Here is a 19512-nt window from a genome sequence, read left to right on the forward strand (position 1 = left end):
CGAGAGCCTGCTGTCATGACTGTTGACGCCCACAAGGGACCCAGGATGTCTGGTGGCCAGAGCTGCAAACAAGCAGGTTCATGACGGCTGGCAGAGCCCAGGTGTGCTCTCGGCCCATGTAACACTATACATACCTTGCTCCCTGTGAGCTGGGCAAGGTGAGGTTTCAGCTCTTCTCCAATTACGGAATAAATTGCCACTAAGCAAAACACGCTGGCCTTACGCACACTACTTTCGGTGTTGTCATAACCCTACAAAGTCAGAGGGGACACAGAAAGGAAATGAGATCAAAGATCCGCTTGACAGGCAATGTCTCATCAACATTTCCACAAATACCCTCATAGTTCAACCTTGGACTCGTTGTTGCTAATATAATAACCACGACATACATGAGATTTGCCATGGAACCCAGAGAGAGCTCTCGCCCCACAGAGGTCAAAACTTAATAGAGTCGAGAGTGAGCTGGTTCCTGGGGTTGGAAGCAGAGGCTGACAAGTGGCACCGTGGTCTCCTGGTGCTGCTTAACATGAGCTGCCACAGCAGCACCACCCAAAACCCATGCCAGAGAGAGAATGGGAAAGGAAAGCAAGGAGGAAACATAGCTTGCTTCTTTCACATTTCTCCCAATGGGTAATATAAATCTTTTTTTCCCCCTAAATTTCATTTATTTTTTTGAAAGAGAGAGAGCACAAGCAGGGTAGGGAGGAGTGGAGGGAGAGGGAGAAGCAGGCTCCCTGCTGAGCAGGGGTCCAGCCCCGACCAAGGGGCTCGATCCCAGGACCTGAGATCATGACCTGAGCTGAAGGCAGACACTTAACGGACTGAGCCACCCAGGCCCCTTCTCCACCTCCTGGCTAAAGCAAATCTTGTGTGAAAATCCCTTTTAAGAAATAAGAACTGCATCCCTCGCTCAGGTGGGCAGAACCTCTGTGCCACCCAAAGATGGCTGGGGACGTCCATCCTCTACAACTGGGCCTCGATCTACTGTCAGCCTGGCCTCTGACTCACACTCAAATGGGGACTACCTGCTGTTCTCCAAGCAGGCCTGAGGAATTTTCTGTCTATATGTAAATTCCCAACTCGAGTGTTCAGCAAGCAACAGCATTTATTAAATCATGAAGCTGATTTCTCTCTACCTTCTGCATTGAAACCGCACTCTCCCTCCAGGGTCTGACTCTAAACCAGCTCTTCAAAAAATAAATAAATAAACAAACAAACAAACCAGCTCTTCTGTGAGCCCTTCTCTCTCTGCCACCCCAGCCCAGACATCACCCCTCGCGCCTGATCTCAGAAACCTCCACATGAACCTACAGTAACCCGGCACCTGGTACCACCTTCTAGAGCCACCTGCATAGCTGTACTGTGTCCCACGCATGCTCAAACACCCTCGGGGTGGTGCTGCAGCACTGCAGAACATCTTTTCTCTTCCAGAGTCTAACTCAATGCCTCACACTTAGAAGGCTTTCGGTAAGTGTTTGCTAGATAGGAGAGTAAGGACCATTATCTGATCCATGGCCCACGTTGCCCAGGGCTGCGGCCCACGGATGTACAGTAGGGTTTTGCTAAAGAAATGAACAACAACAAAAATAACCAAAATATATTTATAGTAAAACAACTCCTAGAGCCACAGTTCTAATCTGCCAGGAAGATCTTTCAGCTACATTCAGGGGAGGGTGCATTAGAAAACAAGAGACGTGCAAGGTGTCCAAGCCACACAGCTGCACGGCCTCTAAAGCACAGGTCAGCGCCTGCCTTTTCCTCCCTGCCCCTTGAGTGAAGGAGGAGCACACAGCCCCCATGTCCCTGGGGGGCTGGGGGGCAGTGCCTGCTCCGGACCTCACAGCCCTGAGCAGACAGGAGCCGGCCAGCCACCAGGAGGGCCCACCTGTAGCAAGCCCGGGATGATGTCGGCAAGGAGCTGTAGCAAGGACTCCTTGGCGATCCTCTCAACGACTTTGGTCTGCATCTTGATGGCAGCGAGGTTGATGGGGTAGTCGGCGGTCTGGATGATGGGGCAGAGGACTTTGATGCACTGCTCTGGGTGGATGGAGCTGGCCAGTGTGGATGCCGCCTCTTCGGCAGCTCTCACCACCTGAAACATCAGGTCCCCCACATGAGTGAGCTCCCAAAGACCAAATTACACCATTGCCTAACTTTGGGAAGCCAAGCGACAGATTTCACCTGGTGCCTCGTGCTAACGTGGTACAAGATATAGGGGGTGGGGGGCATGCAAAGGCAGGCATGGGGATCCTGCTAGAAACCCTGGAGAGGTGGTTCTCCAACTGTCCCCCACCCCCACCCCACTGCCCTCCCTGGCAGCAGCATTCCTGAGAACATGCCAGAAATGCAAATTCTCTGGCCCCAACCAGGACTGGATGAATCAGAAACTGGGGGAGGGGTCAGGTGGGTGGTTAAATTTTTTTTTTAATTAACTTATTTTAGAGAGATAGAGCCCACAAACATGGGGAGGGGCAAAGGGAGGGAGGGAGGGGGAGAGGGAGAGAGGGAGTGGGGGAGAGGGGGAGGGGGGGAGGGGGAGAGAGAGAGAGAGAGAGAGAGAGAGAGAGAGAGAGAGAGAGAGAGAGAAAGAGAGATCGAGAGAGAATCTCAAGCAGATTCCCTGCTGAGCGCTGAGCTGGGCTCAATTGATGCAGGAGGGCTCAATCCCATGAGCCTGAGATCGTGATCTGAGTCAAAACCAAGAGTTGGACGCCTGGCGCCCCCCAGCAATAAGCACTTGGGAGTCTCCCATACGGAAAAATTTGAGAGTCTCTGCCCTTTCTCTACAAGATTAGGGCCTAAAAATATAGACGCTTTCCAACAGTCCACAGGACAAACACAATTAAAACAATTCAAGAGAAACCTGGAAGAAAAATCGGAATGGCTTCAATATTTAGGATTCTGTGGAGGTGCCTAAATGTAAAGGAGTTGGGGAAGCACCGAAAGAACTCTCTGGGTTTTCCTGAGGAGATTCTTAAGGAAACTTGTTTTTCCAGGAATCTGTGCCTGTACCACATTGCCTTGCACTTTGAAAGAAGTGGGTGAAATGGAGACTTGGCCAAAGGAGCGGCCTCTGACCTCTGAAGAGATCATGATGCACTAGCATACAGTAAGCACTTGTACTGGAGGCCACCAGAAGGGCCACATGAACTCCCTGTAATAAAGACAGAAGCTAAATGCAAAACCCAGCAAGAACAAAGACTGCAGGCTCTGAGCTCAGAGAGCTGGTACCTGATCCCAGCCAAGCCACTCCCCAGTACTAAACCTCAACTCCCCATCTGTAAAATGGGGATACTTGACAAATATCATTTAATACATAGTATCAAAATGTACTAGGTTTTCAGAAGAGGAAGTCACTTCTGTTAATGGCACAGAGATACATATATATATGGTAAACAAAACACCAAGCTGCAAACGTGTGCATTTCCTTATGAAATGTAATGAAAATCTAGTACTTTTGTCCTACTGCTGGCCCTGGACTGGTCATTCCACCCAGATTCTTCTCTGCTTTGTGTTCTATTTGAAACAAGTCAGCTGTCCTTAATTCAGCAAGATCAAGGTTTTCAGCTCAATACTTTAATCACCCCAGTGTTCTTGTGATTGAAGCCAAGACTGACCAACACGAAACAGCAGACTGACCATCTGGAAGGCATCTTCTACACCTGGGCAAGAGTGTGCTAAGACGCCGGTGCCTACAAGCCATGGAGGAGAGGACACACGCTCTGTGTGAGGTCACTATAGGGCCCTGACTGAGGCACTGCCCCCCAGAGCCCCAGCATCTCTCTCTAGGAGGGGCAGGGGCAGATCTCAGGGCGCCACACTCATGGCTTTGGTAAGAGACACAGATCAGCCTTGTGTTCAGCTGGGGCTATGCTGCCTTCTGAACAGGACTCGCTTCCTGGAGTGTGCCTCATCGTTCTGTGCATCTGCTCTGCTCTCAGAACAGTAAAGGGAAATCCAGGTTCTGACACAATCCTCTTCCAACAAAAGGGGGTTGAATTCATCTCATTTAAAAGTAGCTATATTTAACAAGCCAACAAAAAGAGATAAAATGGAATCCTCACAATGGAGCAGTAGATAACTTGGATTGACATATATTTTCCTTGTATTTATTATGGTGGTGAGAAATCTCACAGAGGAAGACATAGACATGGCCAACAAGCACATGAGAAAATGTTCCGCATCACTGGCCATCATGGAAATACAAATCAAAACCACAATGAGATACCACCTCACACCAGTGAGAATGGGGAAAATTAACAAGGCAGGAAACCACAAATGTTGGAGAGGATGCGGAGAAAAGGGAACCCTCTTACACTGTTGGTGGGAATGTGAACTGGTGCAGCCACTCTGGAAAACTGTGTGGAGGTTCCTCAAAGAGTTAAAAATAGACCTGCCCTACGACCCAGCAATTGCACTGTTGGGGATTTACCCCAAAGATTCAGATGCAATGAAACGCCGGGACACCTGCACCCCGATGTTTCTAGCAGCAATGTCCACAGTAGCCAAACTGTGGAAGGAGCCTTGGTGTCCATCGAAAGATGAATGGATAAAGAAGATGTGGTTTATGTATACAACGGAATATTACTCAGCCATTAGAAACGACAAATACCCACCATTTGCTTCAACGTGGATGGAACTGGAGGGTATTATGCTGAGTGAAATAAGTCAATTGGAGAAGGACAAACAGTATATGATCTCATTCATTTGGGGAATATAAAACATAGTGCAAGGGAATAAAGGCGAAAGGAGAAAAAATAAGTGGGAAATAACAGAAAGGGAGACAGAACATGGAAGACTCTAACTCTGGGAAACGAACTAGAGGTGGTGGAAGCGGAGGAAGGTGGGGTTGGGGGTGACTGGGTGGCAGGCACTGAGGTGGGCACTTGACGGGATGAGCACTGGGTGTTATTCTGTACATTGGCAAATTGAACACCAATAAAAAATAAGTTTATTAAAAAATATTTAAAAAAATAAAAATAGGTATATTTAAGACTGATTATGCTGCATCAACAGTGGAGCTCATGTCCCAATACCCGGCATTTACCACTATGAAAAACCTGGAAGGAAATGCATGAAATGTCCGCTCACTATCTCAGGGTGGTAAGATTATAGGGAATTTTATTTTCTTCTTTGTATTTTTTATATTGAAAAATGGCAATGAGCATCATAGTAACATTCATAGCAAGGAGAATGTGTTTGCAAAAATCTACTTCAGGTGTCTTTTTGAGATCAGTAAAAGTTAACAGTTCACAGGGGAGCGGGGAGGATGGGGTGCTGCATTCTAAGACCAGGCAGCCTTTGTCTTCCGGAAGTGATTCTGAGCTCTGGCATGGAGTCACACTCCCTGGGTGTTAGCGGAGCCTGGTGACTCTATACGGGATATCGTTATGATCTTTATAATAACTATTCCTATTTCTGTTTATCTCCTGTTTCTGTAAGCTCTCTTCTGCTCAACTAGAAAAATCACTGTGGCTAACCATGTGCCCTCCTTAACCAGCAGAAAGATCTTTTTCCTCAACTCCTAGAATTTTTTCTCTATTCTTGGTACCAAATGTATGATGCTTTGCATTCTTGCCAACATTTTTATGTGTCCCCTTCTTCCCAAACAGGCTGCAAAGACCTAGCAGACAGGGGCTGGGGCATGTCCTTTGTACCCCAAAGTACACAGTAGTAAGTAGTAAATGTACACACAAAGTACATTTATCAGGTGTTCAACACTTATCGATGACTGAATTGCACTGTGTCTGTCGATATGTTCCTATTCAAAGAAGCCCCACCTTCTCGAGTTCTCGAAGTGTTCTTTCTTGTTAAAGCCCTTTTGAACATTCCCTGGGAGGGGCTGCTATCTCCTTAAGGCACTGACCAAAGTCTAGGGTCTCATTCCAAAAGCTCACACTCCCATCACCTGGCCAGCATGCTCATGGACACAACACATACACTGTGGGGGCAAAGACTGGGATTATGTATTAATCCTTTCAGGAGTCAAAACAGGGACAACGAACAGCACATTCAAGGGTGAATACTGTGTACATGTGAGAAGACAACTGTCAAGAACATCCATGATTTACCTGTGTTTATTATATATGTGAAAGGTCAGGCTTGGGTAAAAGAATCTTATTCTCAATAAGCCCATAACAGCGATTCTTCTTTTTTTTTGTGTGTGATTTTTCTTTCTTACGACAATTCCTCCTGCCTTCTATCTTGTGCTCTGTGTGTCAGGGACCAAGCTCAGACCTCAGGCCACAAAAATGAGGATGACGGTGGGCCCTGGGGTCCCCGCCTCAAGGTGCTGGGCAGGGTGGGCCAGTCTGTGCAGAGGGGCAGCATGAGGTTACAAAGCCCCAGGGGGCTGTGGACCAGGCCACAAAAGCAAACAGGGACCGGAGGGTGGGGAGCAGCAGCTCTCTACCTGTAGAGCATCCTGCAGTTGGCCAGTAGATGAAAGGAACTTGGTGAGGGACGTGACGCAGAACGAATGTCTGGGGAAGGCTTCCTGGGTGTTCTGCAGGGATGCCTTCTGGTTCAAGGGCCCTTGGTCATGCAGAGCCAGCCCACCATGCCTCTGCCTCCTTCGCAGTAGGCAAGTGGTCTGGGTTAGCCAGGCAGTGAGCTCAGCCTCCCCAGGTACCTCAATACAAGCAAGCAGACTGCCCTGTCAGCAGGCATGCACTCAGTCACACTGAGTTCATCGCCCTCCACTTTACATATATAGGACAATGAGACGATTTAAAGACAGCCCACTGTGATTTTATTCTTGCCAACTCAATCTCCTGGCAAGGCACAGCTTTTTCCACACAGGTGGCCCTGGTGTGCACACATGACCTTTAACCTTTCAGCCCAAGAAGGGCAGCCCCAGAGTTGCATGGGCACATTCTCAGTCTCTGAGCGCCGTGTGGCAGACAAACCTGAGTTCATTCCTCTGGCAAGATGCTCAATCGGTCTGAGCCTCAATTTTTAAAAAATTCTAAAATGGGGATTTAAAAAATGACAACTTTGACTGAATACTGGAGTAAGAGAGACAACCTACCACTGCCTGCAGCTAAGGGGCCCCCAGGGGCAGAGTGGAGGATCCAGGGGCTCTGGGGCCACCAAGAGAGCTGAGCTCTGACCAGAGGACCCCTCCGACCTGGCCTAGCACCCACATCAAGTAGGTGGGACATTGCCAAGACTCTAAAAAGCTAACCCAAAACAAGGCCCAAGTCTGTCAAGACGGCATGCAAGGCCAGCAAGGCTTGGCTCCTGCCTGCCCATTTAGTGGGGTTTATGCCCTCCCTGTGCCCTGGTCAAGCTGAGGGCTCACCCTGCACATGCCCTGCAGGCCACTTTTCAGAGCCGTGGACTAGCCCTCTCCACTCCTCCTCACTGTTGCTCACTTGTGCTGTTCACCTGGCTGGCCCAGGTCACCCTTCAGGACTCATTGGCTGTAGTATGGCTCTGGGAAGCCTCGAGTGCACACCTTCATCACTGCACTCAAACACCCGGCTGGAGCGGTCTCTCCCAGTAAACTCTAAGTCCCCTGAAGGCGAGATCTTATCTCAGTCATACTTTCACCCTCTGCGCCCAGTGTCATGTCCAATACACACGAGGTGCTCAGTGAATGTTTGTCAAACGAATTCCCCCACAGTGTATGTATTTTTAAAAATGCTCATGACTGGCAAAGTCACCTCTGGGGCATGCCTCACTGATTTGCATTTACATGTTCCAACCGAAACGAGGAGGAAGCAAGATATCTATAAATGACCAACTTGAGCCTTGGGCAAAATCAACTGTGGAAGGCCTAGAGGGTTCCATTCCAGGTGTCACGCCTGAAAGGCAACAGCTCTGTCCTTTGGAAAAGAGACTCTGGTTCAGGTTCACTTTTTCTAGTAATCAACTGTTTGAAGAGGGGGCAGTGTATTTCTCAGAAGACTTCCACCATGCCACGAATTACCTTAAGATAAAGTGCTTCTCGGGATCCCTGGGTGGCACAGCGGTTTGGCGCCTGCCTTTGGCTCAGGGCGCGATCCTGGAGACCCGGGATCGAATCCCATATCGGGTTCCCGGTGCATGGAGCCTGCTTCTCCCTTTGCCTATGTCTCTGCCTCTCTCTCTCTCTCTCTCTCTCTGTGACTATCATAAATAAATAAAAATTAAAAAAAAAAAAAAGATAAAGTGCTTCTCTTCCTCCTCAGCACACGCACATCCCTCTGGTTGCTCTATGTCCATGGTGTACTAGGCACGTGGCTGAGTTCTGCACTGCTAAGCAGACAGTGGAAGCAGCGGGGGGGAGGGGGAGGGTGTCCATCTCTTTTCTAAGCTGTTCTCACAGGGAGACCATGCTCTGAAACCCATGCCCTTCTGCTGTGTGAAACCACTGTTTGTAAGTACCCTAACATACTGCTCAGGAAGTGTGGTACTGAGTGAGGAAACTTGTATCTTAATTTTCAAACGTGGGGAAAAAATAGCAGGGTCAGGAAACGCTGGGTGACTACACAGAGAGAGCCAAGGCAAAAAACACTGATGCACAGGAATCCATGCTGAAGATCCTGCTGGGAGCCGGGCAGCAGCTCAGTGGGTGCAAAGACAGGCTTGGAAACAGCCTGGGATTCAAGGGTCACAGTGCCACTTAACAGTCCTGGTGGGACCAACTCAATATGCCCCCCACCCCCCAACCTTCCCGGTGAGAACTCCATCTCATCGTTAAGGTGTCCTTCTCCTCCCCTCCTGCCTCTCCGTGCTCTCTAGTCATTCAGCTGAAAGGGAGCTACCTACAGTCAGATGCTAGGCCCAGACTTTCACATCTGCTGGGCTGAAACCCAAACCCAAGGCGAACTTCCTCTTATAAAACTCCACCAATTCCCCATGTCACCCACATGAAGCATTTAATCGAATGTACCTAATATAAAAAGGTTTACAAAAAAATATCTGAAAATAAAAATCCAGAAGGTGTACTTCAAGATGGTAGGTTTGAGGCCTTCTCTCTTCCTGAGGTTACAGAAAGTTTCCCAGGACAGATATCATTTTTGGCAAGCTGCCTCAATCATGGTGAACTTTAGGTTTTGCCTCTGTGTTCTATGTAACATAAGAAGCAAAGATTATAAATGTAAGCAAACAGACAGCAAAAGTAAACATGGGCACCAGAAAGAAAAAAAAAAGGAGAACAATACTGTTTAGTAGACAAGGTGGCCAGAAGTGGTAAGGATTTTAAAAAGGGGGATGGGGCATATTTATGACAAAGCAGCATCAAGCAGGTTATAATCCACCTTGAAGTGATCAAAACTGTTCCAAGTCTGATTTTGCTACAGTCTGGTTAGGAACATAAGGATTCTTTCTTTTCAAAGTTAATGAAATAATAGTAGCTAGCTAGAAAAAGCATAATCTCCTCAACTAACTTTTAAAAAAAATGAGATCATTACTCAGAATATTAATAAATGTTTGCTTAAAGATAAGGTTTCTTCTAGAGCACAGAACCTGTCAAAAATTTGGATTGTGTGTTTTAAGTTCGCAACGTTTGATTTGGCTCTGTCACAGACATGCCATAAAAACTGGTTCAATTAAAAAAGAAATTTTTTAATGCATTAAAAAAAAAAAAAAGAAAAAACAACAAGCAAATGTTCCTAAACAATGACAATCAAAGAAGTCTTCCGGGTGGGGCATACATAGTTTCGTGCTGTAATCCTGTGGAAGCTAAGAAAAAGCATGATGCCACCTTCTGGGGAAAAGCTGGAAAGACCTTTTACAAATGGGATCCGCACAGTTTTGGGATCCACCAGGATCCTGGTGGGAGTCGGCCACAGGTGAGGGATTGGCACTGCTATATAAATGCCAGGGTTACGGTAGAGTGCCAGCATGGGCCGGGACCTGCCTGTGAGTCCTCACTTAGCTAGGCTCAGTACCATAACAGAGGGAGGAAAGAAAAAAAAGCTCCAGGTTCAACATCCATAGGCCTGAGTTTTGGACCTGGTTCTATCATCAGCTAGTGAGACAGTCTGGGGAGAAATTTCTTCTACCTTCCAAGCCTCAGGTTCCCTCATCAGAAACATTAGGGGAAGAATGTAAATCAAGAATTTTCTTATCTTGGGTTATATATAGTCTTATTTTCCACCCCTACTTGACACGTGCTGTCCCTTGAAAAAAAAAACACACACGAAAAATTTCAGGAGGCCAAGTCTGAATGAAATGATGTCTAGCAAGAGTACCATCAGGTCCCTGCCTGGAAAGCAGACTCAGAGCAACACACACTCTCTCAAATGCATTAAGGCAGTTAAGGGGGAGACTCCTGTCCTACCCCAAGGGGCAGAATTAGGACCAAGAGGAGAAAGTGCTGAGGAGTCAGAAGGGTTGAGAGCCTAGGAGGGTACCACAGATACAGGACTGGCCAGTCTCTCAGGAGGGATGAAAGAGACCACCTAAATCTCAGATGGGAAGCTGGGCAGCACACAGAAGCCTCCTCCACTGCATCTCCAATGTCCATCTCTCAAATCTCATGGTGTTTTCCTGCCTGAAGGGGACAAGTGACAGCTACTCTAGCGTAGACCTGGATAGATTTGGTCATGCAGCAGCCCCAAAACTAAAGCTGTGCTTCCCATTGGGTTGTTTGCTCACCCAAATTTATTTTATTTTAAAAAAGATTTTATTTATTTATTCATGAGATACACACATAGAGGCAGAGACGCAGGAAGAGGGAGAAGCAGGCTCCATGCAGGGGGCCCAACGTGGGACTCAATCTCGGGTCTCTGGGATCACCCCCTGAGCCAAAGGTAGATGCTCAACTACCGAGTCACCCAGGAGTCCCACTCATTCAAATTTAAATAGCCTTCTTAGACGTATTTAGGAAAGTACAGTTGTATCTACTTTGTGTATAATGTAAAAAGCTTGCCAACAATTCTGTCAGCATCTGCCTACTTTCTTCAGTGGAAAGAGAGAAAGGATAGTCCCTTCAGTTTTTAGCAATGAGCCCTGCAGGGCAGCATGCATCCCTGCTACCCTGGTTGACCCAGTGTACGTGTGTTCTAGAGACCTAAACGCACCTGGGGCTTGCCCACAGTCACGTACCCAGTAAAAGGCAGAAGGAGGATGAGAACCCAGGACTTCAAAGTCTCAACTCAACACTCTGATGTTGAACAATGGCCCTCTTGCCTGTTTCTGAGTAGGCGGACTTTCCTGAAGCTACAGGAGCTAAAGGGCAGGAGTCACATCCGGCTCCTAGGAGGGCCAGTCCACCAGAGGGGAGCAGCTGCTCCCTCACCCTGAATAACACGGCAACGGCAGCTGGCGCTGCCATTCAGAACCAGACCCTCTGCTTGGCACCTCACAACAACCCTTCGAGGTAGAACACAGTATCTCTGCTTGACGTTCAGAACACGACGGCAGTCTGGGTCTCAGGGAGTCAACCCAGGCATGTCTTTGAAGCCCATGCTCCTTCCTCCTGGCTGTGCTGCCCAGCTCACTGTTAGAATCCTCTCCCTAACTACTCCTTGCAGCCATCTCGGGTTCTAACTACCTCAGGCAGTTTTCCTGGACTCTTTCAGCCCACTTCAAACTCCTAGGGCTTCTCACTCTGAACCATGTTTGCTTTAACCTCAACTAAACCATGAGCTCCTTGAAGACTGGAGCCCTGCCCCCTGCCCCCCACCTCCTGCCTCCAATAATAAAACATTTACCAGAGTTTGTGCTATTAGTGTCAGACTGTTGGCTTGGCAACTATTAACCTTTCCATGATTATATAGGTTTCTGGTTTTGCCTTTCCGTTAAAAAGCAAAAACTTGCAAAGGAAATAGGGTTTCTAGCCACATCCTGAGACTGAGTCAGGGAAAAGGTGCATATTTAGAACCTAGAAGGGTTAAGATTTGTTACTCAATAGCAACTTTTAGTACTTTGAGGCTGGATGAGACCCAGATAATCATCTAATCCACGCCCTGCGCTAACAGATAAGAGAAACCAAGGTCTGGAGAGGTGAAGTAATTTCTCCAGGTCCACATAATGCATTGTTCTGCAGAGCCAACTGATACACGGCTGCTGCCCCCAGAGAGGCTTCTAAGGACCATTCCAGAGTGTAGAGGATCTGGTTAAGTCGTGGTCAGATAGTGACTTTAATTGGTAGAATCTGAAAGAGAATTATCAGCTCGCTAAAATAAAATGTCTTCCCTCTGACACACTACTGCTCTTCTCTAGCCATATCTGTCAAAAGGACTACATGAGACCCACCACACCAGCAGGGTAAAGCGGAAGCAAGAACTCTAGTTCCTCAAATGTTTTATTTTAAAAATTCCTTGAAATCCTAAAACATACAATTAACTAGAAATGATTTAAAAAGAGAACCCTAAAAGACAAAACATTGTTTTATATTTTATCTAATAATCCAACTTCCCCAAGGAAATCAAAACACCCGAGGCTGGGCTGTGATGCCCGGCACACCCAAGTCTTTGTGCATGGCAGGAAATGTTTGGTGACCCAGTGCAGGACATATTGTGATGCTAATATTTTCTTCTTTAATTGATAAATATAGCCCAATATTCACTAATGTGGACAAGTTCAAGAAAAACTAAGCCTAGAGATCAAAAAGTTTCAATTAGAGAATATCTTCAAGATGTAGAGTTGGTGCTTCTTTCCAGTTTAAATAAATATTTACCAAGCACTTTCAAATCTGGGACTCTATGTAAGACATAATTCCTGGGAACAATAGCTGTTCTTACATCACATGTGTATAAAATGATTCATAATTAGTGTGCCAATTGTTTACCCAGAAAGAGGTGCTTCAGAAGAAGATAAGGATGTCTAAAACCAGTTTCATGTGGTGATACTCATGCGGCATCCGACACTTTCCAAACCGTCATGCCTTTGGGTCTTATGACAGTCATGTTTTACAGGGTCATATACAGGTGATGAGACCCAACAACGCAGCTAGACAGGACACAAGCTGGTCTAAACACCAGGTTTCCTGCCTCAGGAGTCACACCCCATGCTGACCCCAGAAGCGATTCATACCATCAATTCTCTTATCAAATCCCTCTTCATCGATGAAGGAGATATTCAGCACCAGCCTGAATAGACTGCAAATTCTAAGATGAAAAGAGTTAAAATCAATGAAGTTTTTTTTTTTGAAGTTTTCTTTCAAAACAGAAAATGAGCTTCAGATTTCTGAAAAGTCCCTACCAATACTGAGCACTTTAAGATGTTTGCCATGAGCTAACCCTACTGAAAAACCAGTGACTTTGTTAATGAGTCACTGAAACTCAGTAGCAAAATTTATTTACTAAAAAGATAAAAAACAAGGAGATAATGAAGGAGATGTACTTATTCAAGTAAGGAACAGGAAAACGTGTCTAAGCTGACTCACGCCAACTTCCTAAATAGAAACTCTAAAGTGGTGTCTAAAGCCCCCATGGTTCTTTACTGGGTCTGCACAGCTGAAGATGGGTGAGGTCTGAGTGAGGCCTAGCACGGTATATTTTCAACATGTAACAGAAATGTTTTGCATGGTCTGTTCCTCTTAAAAGATCCTGAGAAACCAGACTTTTGCTCAAAGGATGGGAATACAAGCCATCTTATCGTTAGCCCTGCCCTGCTCATCTTCCTTAAGAACTTTTCTCACTGCTGCAGTCCCGGAACCATTGTAAGGTGCCTCGTGGCATGGCCGCCACCAATGCGGGCGCGGGAGGTCATCTGGTGCTGAGGTCTCAGAGTGGTTTGTGTCAGCCTGCTGAGTCTCATGTCCTTCATGTCCTGCGAAAACCTGGGTTCTGTCTGTGAATACAAAACCCACTAGCTTCCTCTGAGATGGAAGTTCCAGGAGCGCTCCAAAGAATGAACATACTTGGGAAATACTAATTAGCTGGGAGGGCAGACTCCGCCTCTGTAGGACCAGTACTGGTCACCGGGAGCTTCTGGCCAAGGGACAGAATGAGGCTTCACAAGGAGAACGCCAAGGGCACCAAGTCAAGGTGAGCGTGAAGGTACGCAAAGCAGGGGAGGCCTGCCAGCACAGGCACTCCTTTATTTGGAACACAGTGTTTTCCCTACCTGCTTTATCAGGCAATCAGTGACAGCAGCGTGGAGACCCGGGTTACTCCAATTCCACGACAAGTGAACACTGCTACGTTTACTTTAAGCAACAGGCACGTCCCTTAGGCAACTGAAAGGACTTCACACATAAGAACTTTCTCTCTGAAATTTCTCATTTTACAGGAAGGAAAAAAACCCTAAAACGAGATCCCTCAAGAAAACGGCTAAAAGCAGACAGATGATTTAATTCTGCTCACTTGTACTTCTTAGGGTCAGAGTGTCAAAGTTTCAGATCAGGATGCTGACTTTAAGCACAGGCATCTTCCAAGGGGATGGGTACTAAGTGCCACACACTTAGTCAAGGGTTTTACCTTGATGCCACATTCTACCTCTATCCTCTACTGAGGAAATAACTGATACCAGATATTTGCAAAAAAAAAAAAAAAAAAATCAACGTTACTTCTTTTTAAGATAGATTTATTTATTTACTTATTTGAGAGAGAGAGAGTGCGAGCATGAGAATGGGAGAGGCAGAGAGAAGAGGAGCCTCTCCAGCAGACTCCATGCTCAACATGGAGCCCAATGAGGGGCTCGATCTCATGACCCTGAGATCATGACCTGAACTGAAACCAAGAGTCGGATGCATAACTGACTGAGCTACCCAGGCACCCCTTACTTCATTTTTTGATCATATATTCTCATTAAGGAGAAGCTATTATGGTTAAAAAAAAAAAAAAAAAAAAAGCCAGCACAGGTCAGGCCAGGTCAGGCCCCTTAAAAGAGACACATGACCTGCTTCACATGACTGCCAATGACTGCTGTGCATCACCTGACAAACCGTGGCATTTGGGGGACCCTCTTTCCTTGCTCAGAAGTAATAGTGTTGGCTATATTAGCTCAACTGGTCCTTACATTTTTTTTTTTAAAACTCAATAGTTTTTTTTTTTTTAATTTTTTTTTTATTTATGATAGTCACACAGAGAGAGAGAGAGAGAGAGAGAGAGAGAGAGAGAGAGAGGCAGAGACACAGGCAGAGGGAGAAGCAGGCTCCATGCACCGGGAGCCCGATCCCGGGTCTCCAGGATCGCGCCCTGGGCCAAAGGCAGGCACCAAACCGCTGCGCCACCCAGGGATCCCCTGGTCCTTACATTTTTAAAATGAGTTATTGTAAAGGGAAAGTGATCTGTTCAAACATGAGTGATTTTCACTATCACACAACTAAGCCAGAATTTGGAAGCATACACTATCAGTCTGAAAACAAACCTATCACTTATGAAATTGTGCCATGCTAGGACTATCAGGCGGAGATGCCTAGACAGAGCATGAGACCCCGACTCTTGTTATGTATGCAACTGTGGGGTGAATTTCCGGATCAAATCTGTCATTGTTTGGCAGCCATGTAACCACTAAACAGAGAAAAACCATGATTTTAGGGTCCAGATTCTTTTTGTAGACCTGTAAGAACTGTTCTCACTGCAATTCCCTTAATCCATGAGTGTGTTTATGAGAGTCACGTGGGAGCTGAGGATGAACTGAACAAGTGGTTATGTCTCACTTTGGGGTCAAATCCACTCAAGTTTTCTGAAGTTCTAAGTACACAGTCCTATCTTCCACGGTGCCTTCTTTTCCGAAGGGTGTTATACTTAGGAAAGCTCCATCCACTATTCTCCATAGGTTTCTAGACACCAAGGGACTGGTGGGCCATAGGGGCCAGACAATTCAGTAAGCGAGTGGATGAGGATTTGTTGCATATCCCTTCAAGGCCAGTCGTACACATGTGGGGCATAGAAACACGTCCTTCTGGCTCTCCAGGAGGCATCTGAGGTGCCAGGACAGTTTGCTAGCATTTTTCCGGATCTCACAGGCACAATGAGAGGGGAGGAAAGGGAGGAAGACCAATGTGGTGTAGCACCTGTCATTACACACAGCCCAGGAACCCTCCCTGGCTGTTTGACTTATTTGTGATTTATTTACTTACTTTGAGAGAAAGAGAAGAACATGAGTGAGAGGGGGAGAGGGAGAGGGAGAGAATCTCAAGCAGAGTCCACACTGAGCGTGGAGCCCCACATGGTGCTGGATCCCAGGACCCTGAGATCATGACCTGAGCCGGAACCCAGAGTCAGATGCATAACTAACTGAGCTACCCAGGCGTCCCTGGCTGTCTCATTTAATTCTCACAAGAAACTATGACAGTACCAACTTCTATCTTATACACAAGCCCACTAAGGCACAGAAGCTGAAAGAATCTGTCGAAGTTGTAGAACAAGGAAGAGCTGCTCCTGGCACTTGCACATTTGTGTCTCCCAAGCCCACTGCGATCTCCCAACACCAGTCTGGTGGGTGCCAAATGCCACCAGTAAATGGCAGACATCTACAGCCCTCCTTTTGACCATGCAAGAGGAACCACTGATTTGGGAAATCTCTCAGGGACAGGGCAGTGGAACAGGTGAGTTTCTGTACATGTAGAAAGGGAGTTGGGAACCTACCAAGAGGCACCATGCCTGCAACCACACCTTGGGTCAGCCCCCATGCTAGCAGTGGGCTCTTTGCCCTGTAGCATGGTCTGGGCCAAGCTCAAAGGGAGCGACTCCCTGTCTTAGGCTGCACAGTGATCCACACTCCTCTCTTCCCACATCTTCACTGCACCCCCAGACCCATCTGCTCAGTATTCCTAGGCCAGAGGCCTGGCTCACCTCCTTATGGGAATCTTTATGGGCTTCCAGAGTCTTCATAATGGTCAGCTCGGCGTAGTTTTTAAATCTTGCTGGCTGGTTTCTCAGAATTTCCCGTAAAACTCTCAGTGCTAGTGCTCGGATGGAATGCTGGAGTGTAAGAGGAAAGGAAGACATTAGCAAGCAACACCCAGTGCTTCACTGAACTTACTAGCTGGCAGCATCCGGCAGGGCCAAGCACCCAGCCCCGAGCTTCCCTGGCACTTTGCTGGCACCTCAACACAGATCACATTGTTTACAAGGCACAGGCTGAGGTGGATACCTCCATGAGGCAGGCGCTGTGCTGATGCCGACATTCCCAGGACCCAGCACCTGAGAGGGACCTGATGAAGGTTTCTGGACTGAGCCAAGTGAGGACCAAATGAGACCAAATGAAGATGATGCATCTAAGTTCATTATCAATCTCCTGGGGAATGTCCAGATTTCCTGAGGCTTAGATATGCAAATTACCCTTTTGTAAAAGTTACAAAAAGAACAGGCAAAAAGTATGTAACCATTTCATCCATACGACCTTTAAGACCTTTAAGACTGCGGACAGAGAGAGCACTGCAGACCTGTCCTTACTCTTGACCTTCTGTGTGCTGAGATACCAAGGGAAGGGAATGTGTACACGCCTTGAGCTGTCTGAGGCCCGAGACTCACCATTTGGAGGAAAGCCACTGCAAACAGACTCCTAATCTCAATAAAAGAAAATGAGGTTTACACCAAACAGAGCCAAAAAGTACATCCTGCTTCTTCGTCACTCATCTGTACAGTTCACACACTAACACACCATCTACCTGCCCTCTACACGACATCACTTTATCACCCAACAAAGCCTGACCAAGCAGATATGCTTCGGCAGCCAATACTTTGTTGTAAGGGAAGTTAATTCAGCTTTTTTGTCACTGTACTTCTTGTGTACTCACCCCTACACCAAACCATTAACCCGAAGCATCAGAAAGAAATCAGTCATCATGACACTCCCCAACCCTCCAGCACCTGTCTTCCATCAACGTGACCCCAAGATGATCTTTACCGTGGGCTGTGTTGAGATTCCTCCAAATCCACCTGGTCCTGCCCCTGAACTCTTCACCACGCTGGTTTCATTGCTACCTCTGCCAGCTGACACAAAGCCCGGGGCAGAGATAGACTTTTACATCTAGAGTTGAATATAGACAATTCCCAACATATGTTGCTGTCTCTGTATAAGCGATGAGCACTCAGATGGGAGAAGGCAGGGCTCTGACCAGGTTAGTCCTCCTTTCAGAGTCATCTTGCACAGTGCCATGTGTGGATTACAGACCAGGCACGGCACAAATGCCTCACGGGCCACGTTTAAATGTCACGGTGCAAAGAGAGTTTTTTATTTTGAAAATAATAGAAGATATCTAACACTCGTTGCTTGACCAATGACGATGACTGGCACTGCTCATATATGCAGGGCTGAATCTACACAGAATTTCATGGACGCAGCATCCAATAGGGTCTTTTAAAAAATGAACTTCCCTCTTTCTTAGTCACACATGAAACAGAAAAAAAGCTCACTGTGAAAAACCACTCCATGCTAACAAAGTTGCAAGAAATTTGGGTTCAACAAAGTAACCTAAAGCAAGAACAGGTTTTCTCCCAGGTCCTATCTGGTTACAGAAAACACTTGCATATAGTAAGCCGGGAATGGGGCCTCTCTCTGACAAATGTTTTGATGTCAACAGTAGGCACAATACAGAAGATAAAGTCGAAGCCAAACACAAGGATAGCAGGACTCAATAACCTGTCCCATGGGAAGGGGGAATGTCAAGATGAGGAAGGGGCCGGGCCTCACATCTTTATCCCCGAGCGTCTCCAGCAGCAGGAGCAGAATGGTCTTGAAATGTTCCTCCCAGACGCCCAGGCTGTCTTCCCGGGTGATCTTGAGCAGCTCCAGCAGGGCGCCTTTCCGTTCCTCTACCCGCTCGTTGTGGTTGGACAGCTCTTTCAGGAGGTCGGCCACCAAGTCAGAATGGTCAATGGGCACTGAAGAGAGAGCAAAACAAGTCCCGTCACCAGACATGTCCCCAGGAAACACCTGGCCTTGGTGATGCCCAACTCCCCTCCATCGCTCCCTGCTCTCCGGAGGCAGCCTCTCCTCCATCACTGCTGCCATGCTCTCCACTCTGCTTGGTACCACTTCACTCTTTACACCCTCTTTACACCACCTCACCAAATATAGAAAGAGATGTGAGAACAGGTATCAAGTACCAATACCAACATTTTTACCCTTCCTTTCCATCTTTTGCCCCCCTCTTATTTCAGAAAAACAGAAGGAATCATCTAAAAGTCCTTCCCTGGGCCTTGTCAGGACATGTGTCTTCTGAGGCCAGGGACTGTGTCTCATTTGCCTCCTTGTCCCCAGCAAGCTATAACACTTCATGGCACACAGTGAATGCTAACTCTCGAGAGTTCTAATTTAGGGTTCTGATTTAATCCTCCATTCAGAATTGAAAAATAAAACAAAAGGCTTGGGAACAAAGTGCATATATATAACTTTTTAAAAAATGGCTATTAAATGAACGTGACAATCAGGTGAAAAGGAAAGAATTAAGTTCCTGATAAAAATACCATCTTACCAATGCACTTTACTCACTTGTTACTCAACAATGGACACTGGTCTTAACACAAGTGTCAGAAAACAAAATAAGACAGCAGACTAATTCTGTTCCATATCAAGTATGTTATATTTGGGTAAGTCATTTAAGCTTTCTGAACCCTTAGTTTCTTAACCTGTGAAATGGGAAGAATTCCCTCTATCCCATTAGATCTATATGTAAAACAC

General features: G+C 46.8%; 1 protein-coding gene across 4 annotated transcripts in view; it reads right to left on the minus strand.

Moving 5' to 3' along the window:
• Positions 1-19512, minus strand: part of CLASP1 (cytoplasmic linker associated protein 1) — a 266188-nt gene that overhangs the window by 11669 nt on the left and 235007 nt on the right. For all 4 annotated transcript variants that reach the window (XM_055315783.1, XM_055315784.1, XM_055315785.1 and 1 more), the window contains 4 exons: positions 18523-18713; positions 16680-16808; positions 1886-2092; positions 135-251 (listed from right to left, as the gene is read on the minus strand). In XM_055315783.1, the coding sequence (XP_055171758.1) occupies positions 135-251; positions 1886-2092; positions 16680-16808; positions 18523-18713 (644 nt within the window). The remainder of the gene's footprint in view (positions 1-134; positions 252-1885; positions 2093-16679; positions 16809-18522; positions 18714-19512) is intronic.

Source organism: Nyctereutes procyonoides, unplaced genomic scaffold (genome assembly GCF_905146905.1).
Source record: "Nyctereutes procyonoides isolate TBG_1078 unplaced genomic scaffold, NYPRO_anot_genome, whole genome shotgun sequence".
NCBI lineage: Eukaryota > Metazoa > Chordata > Mammalia > Carnivora > Canidae > Nyctereutes > Nyctereutes procyonoides.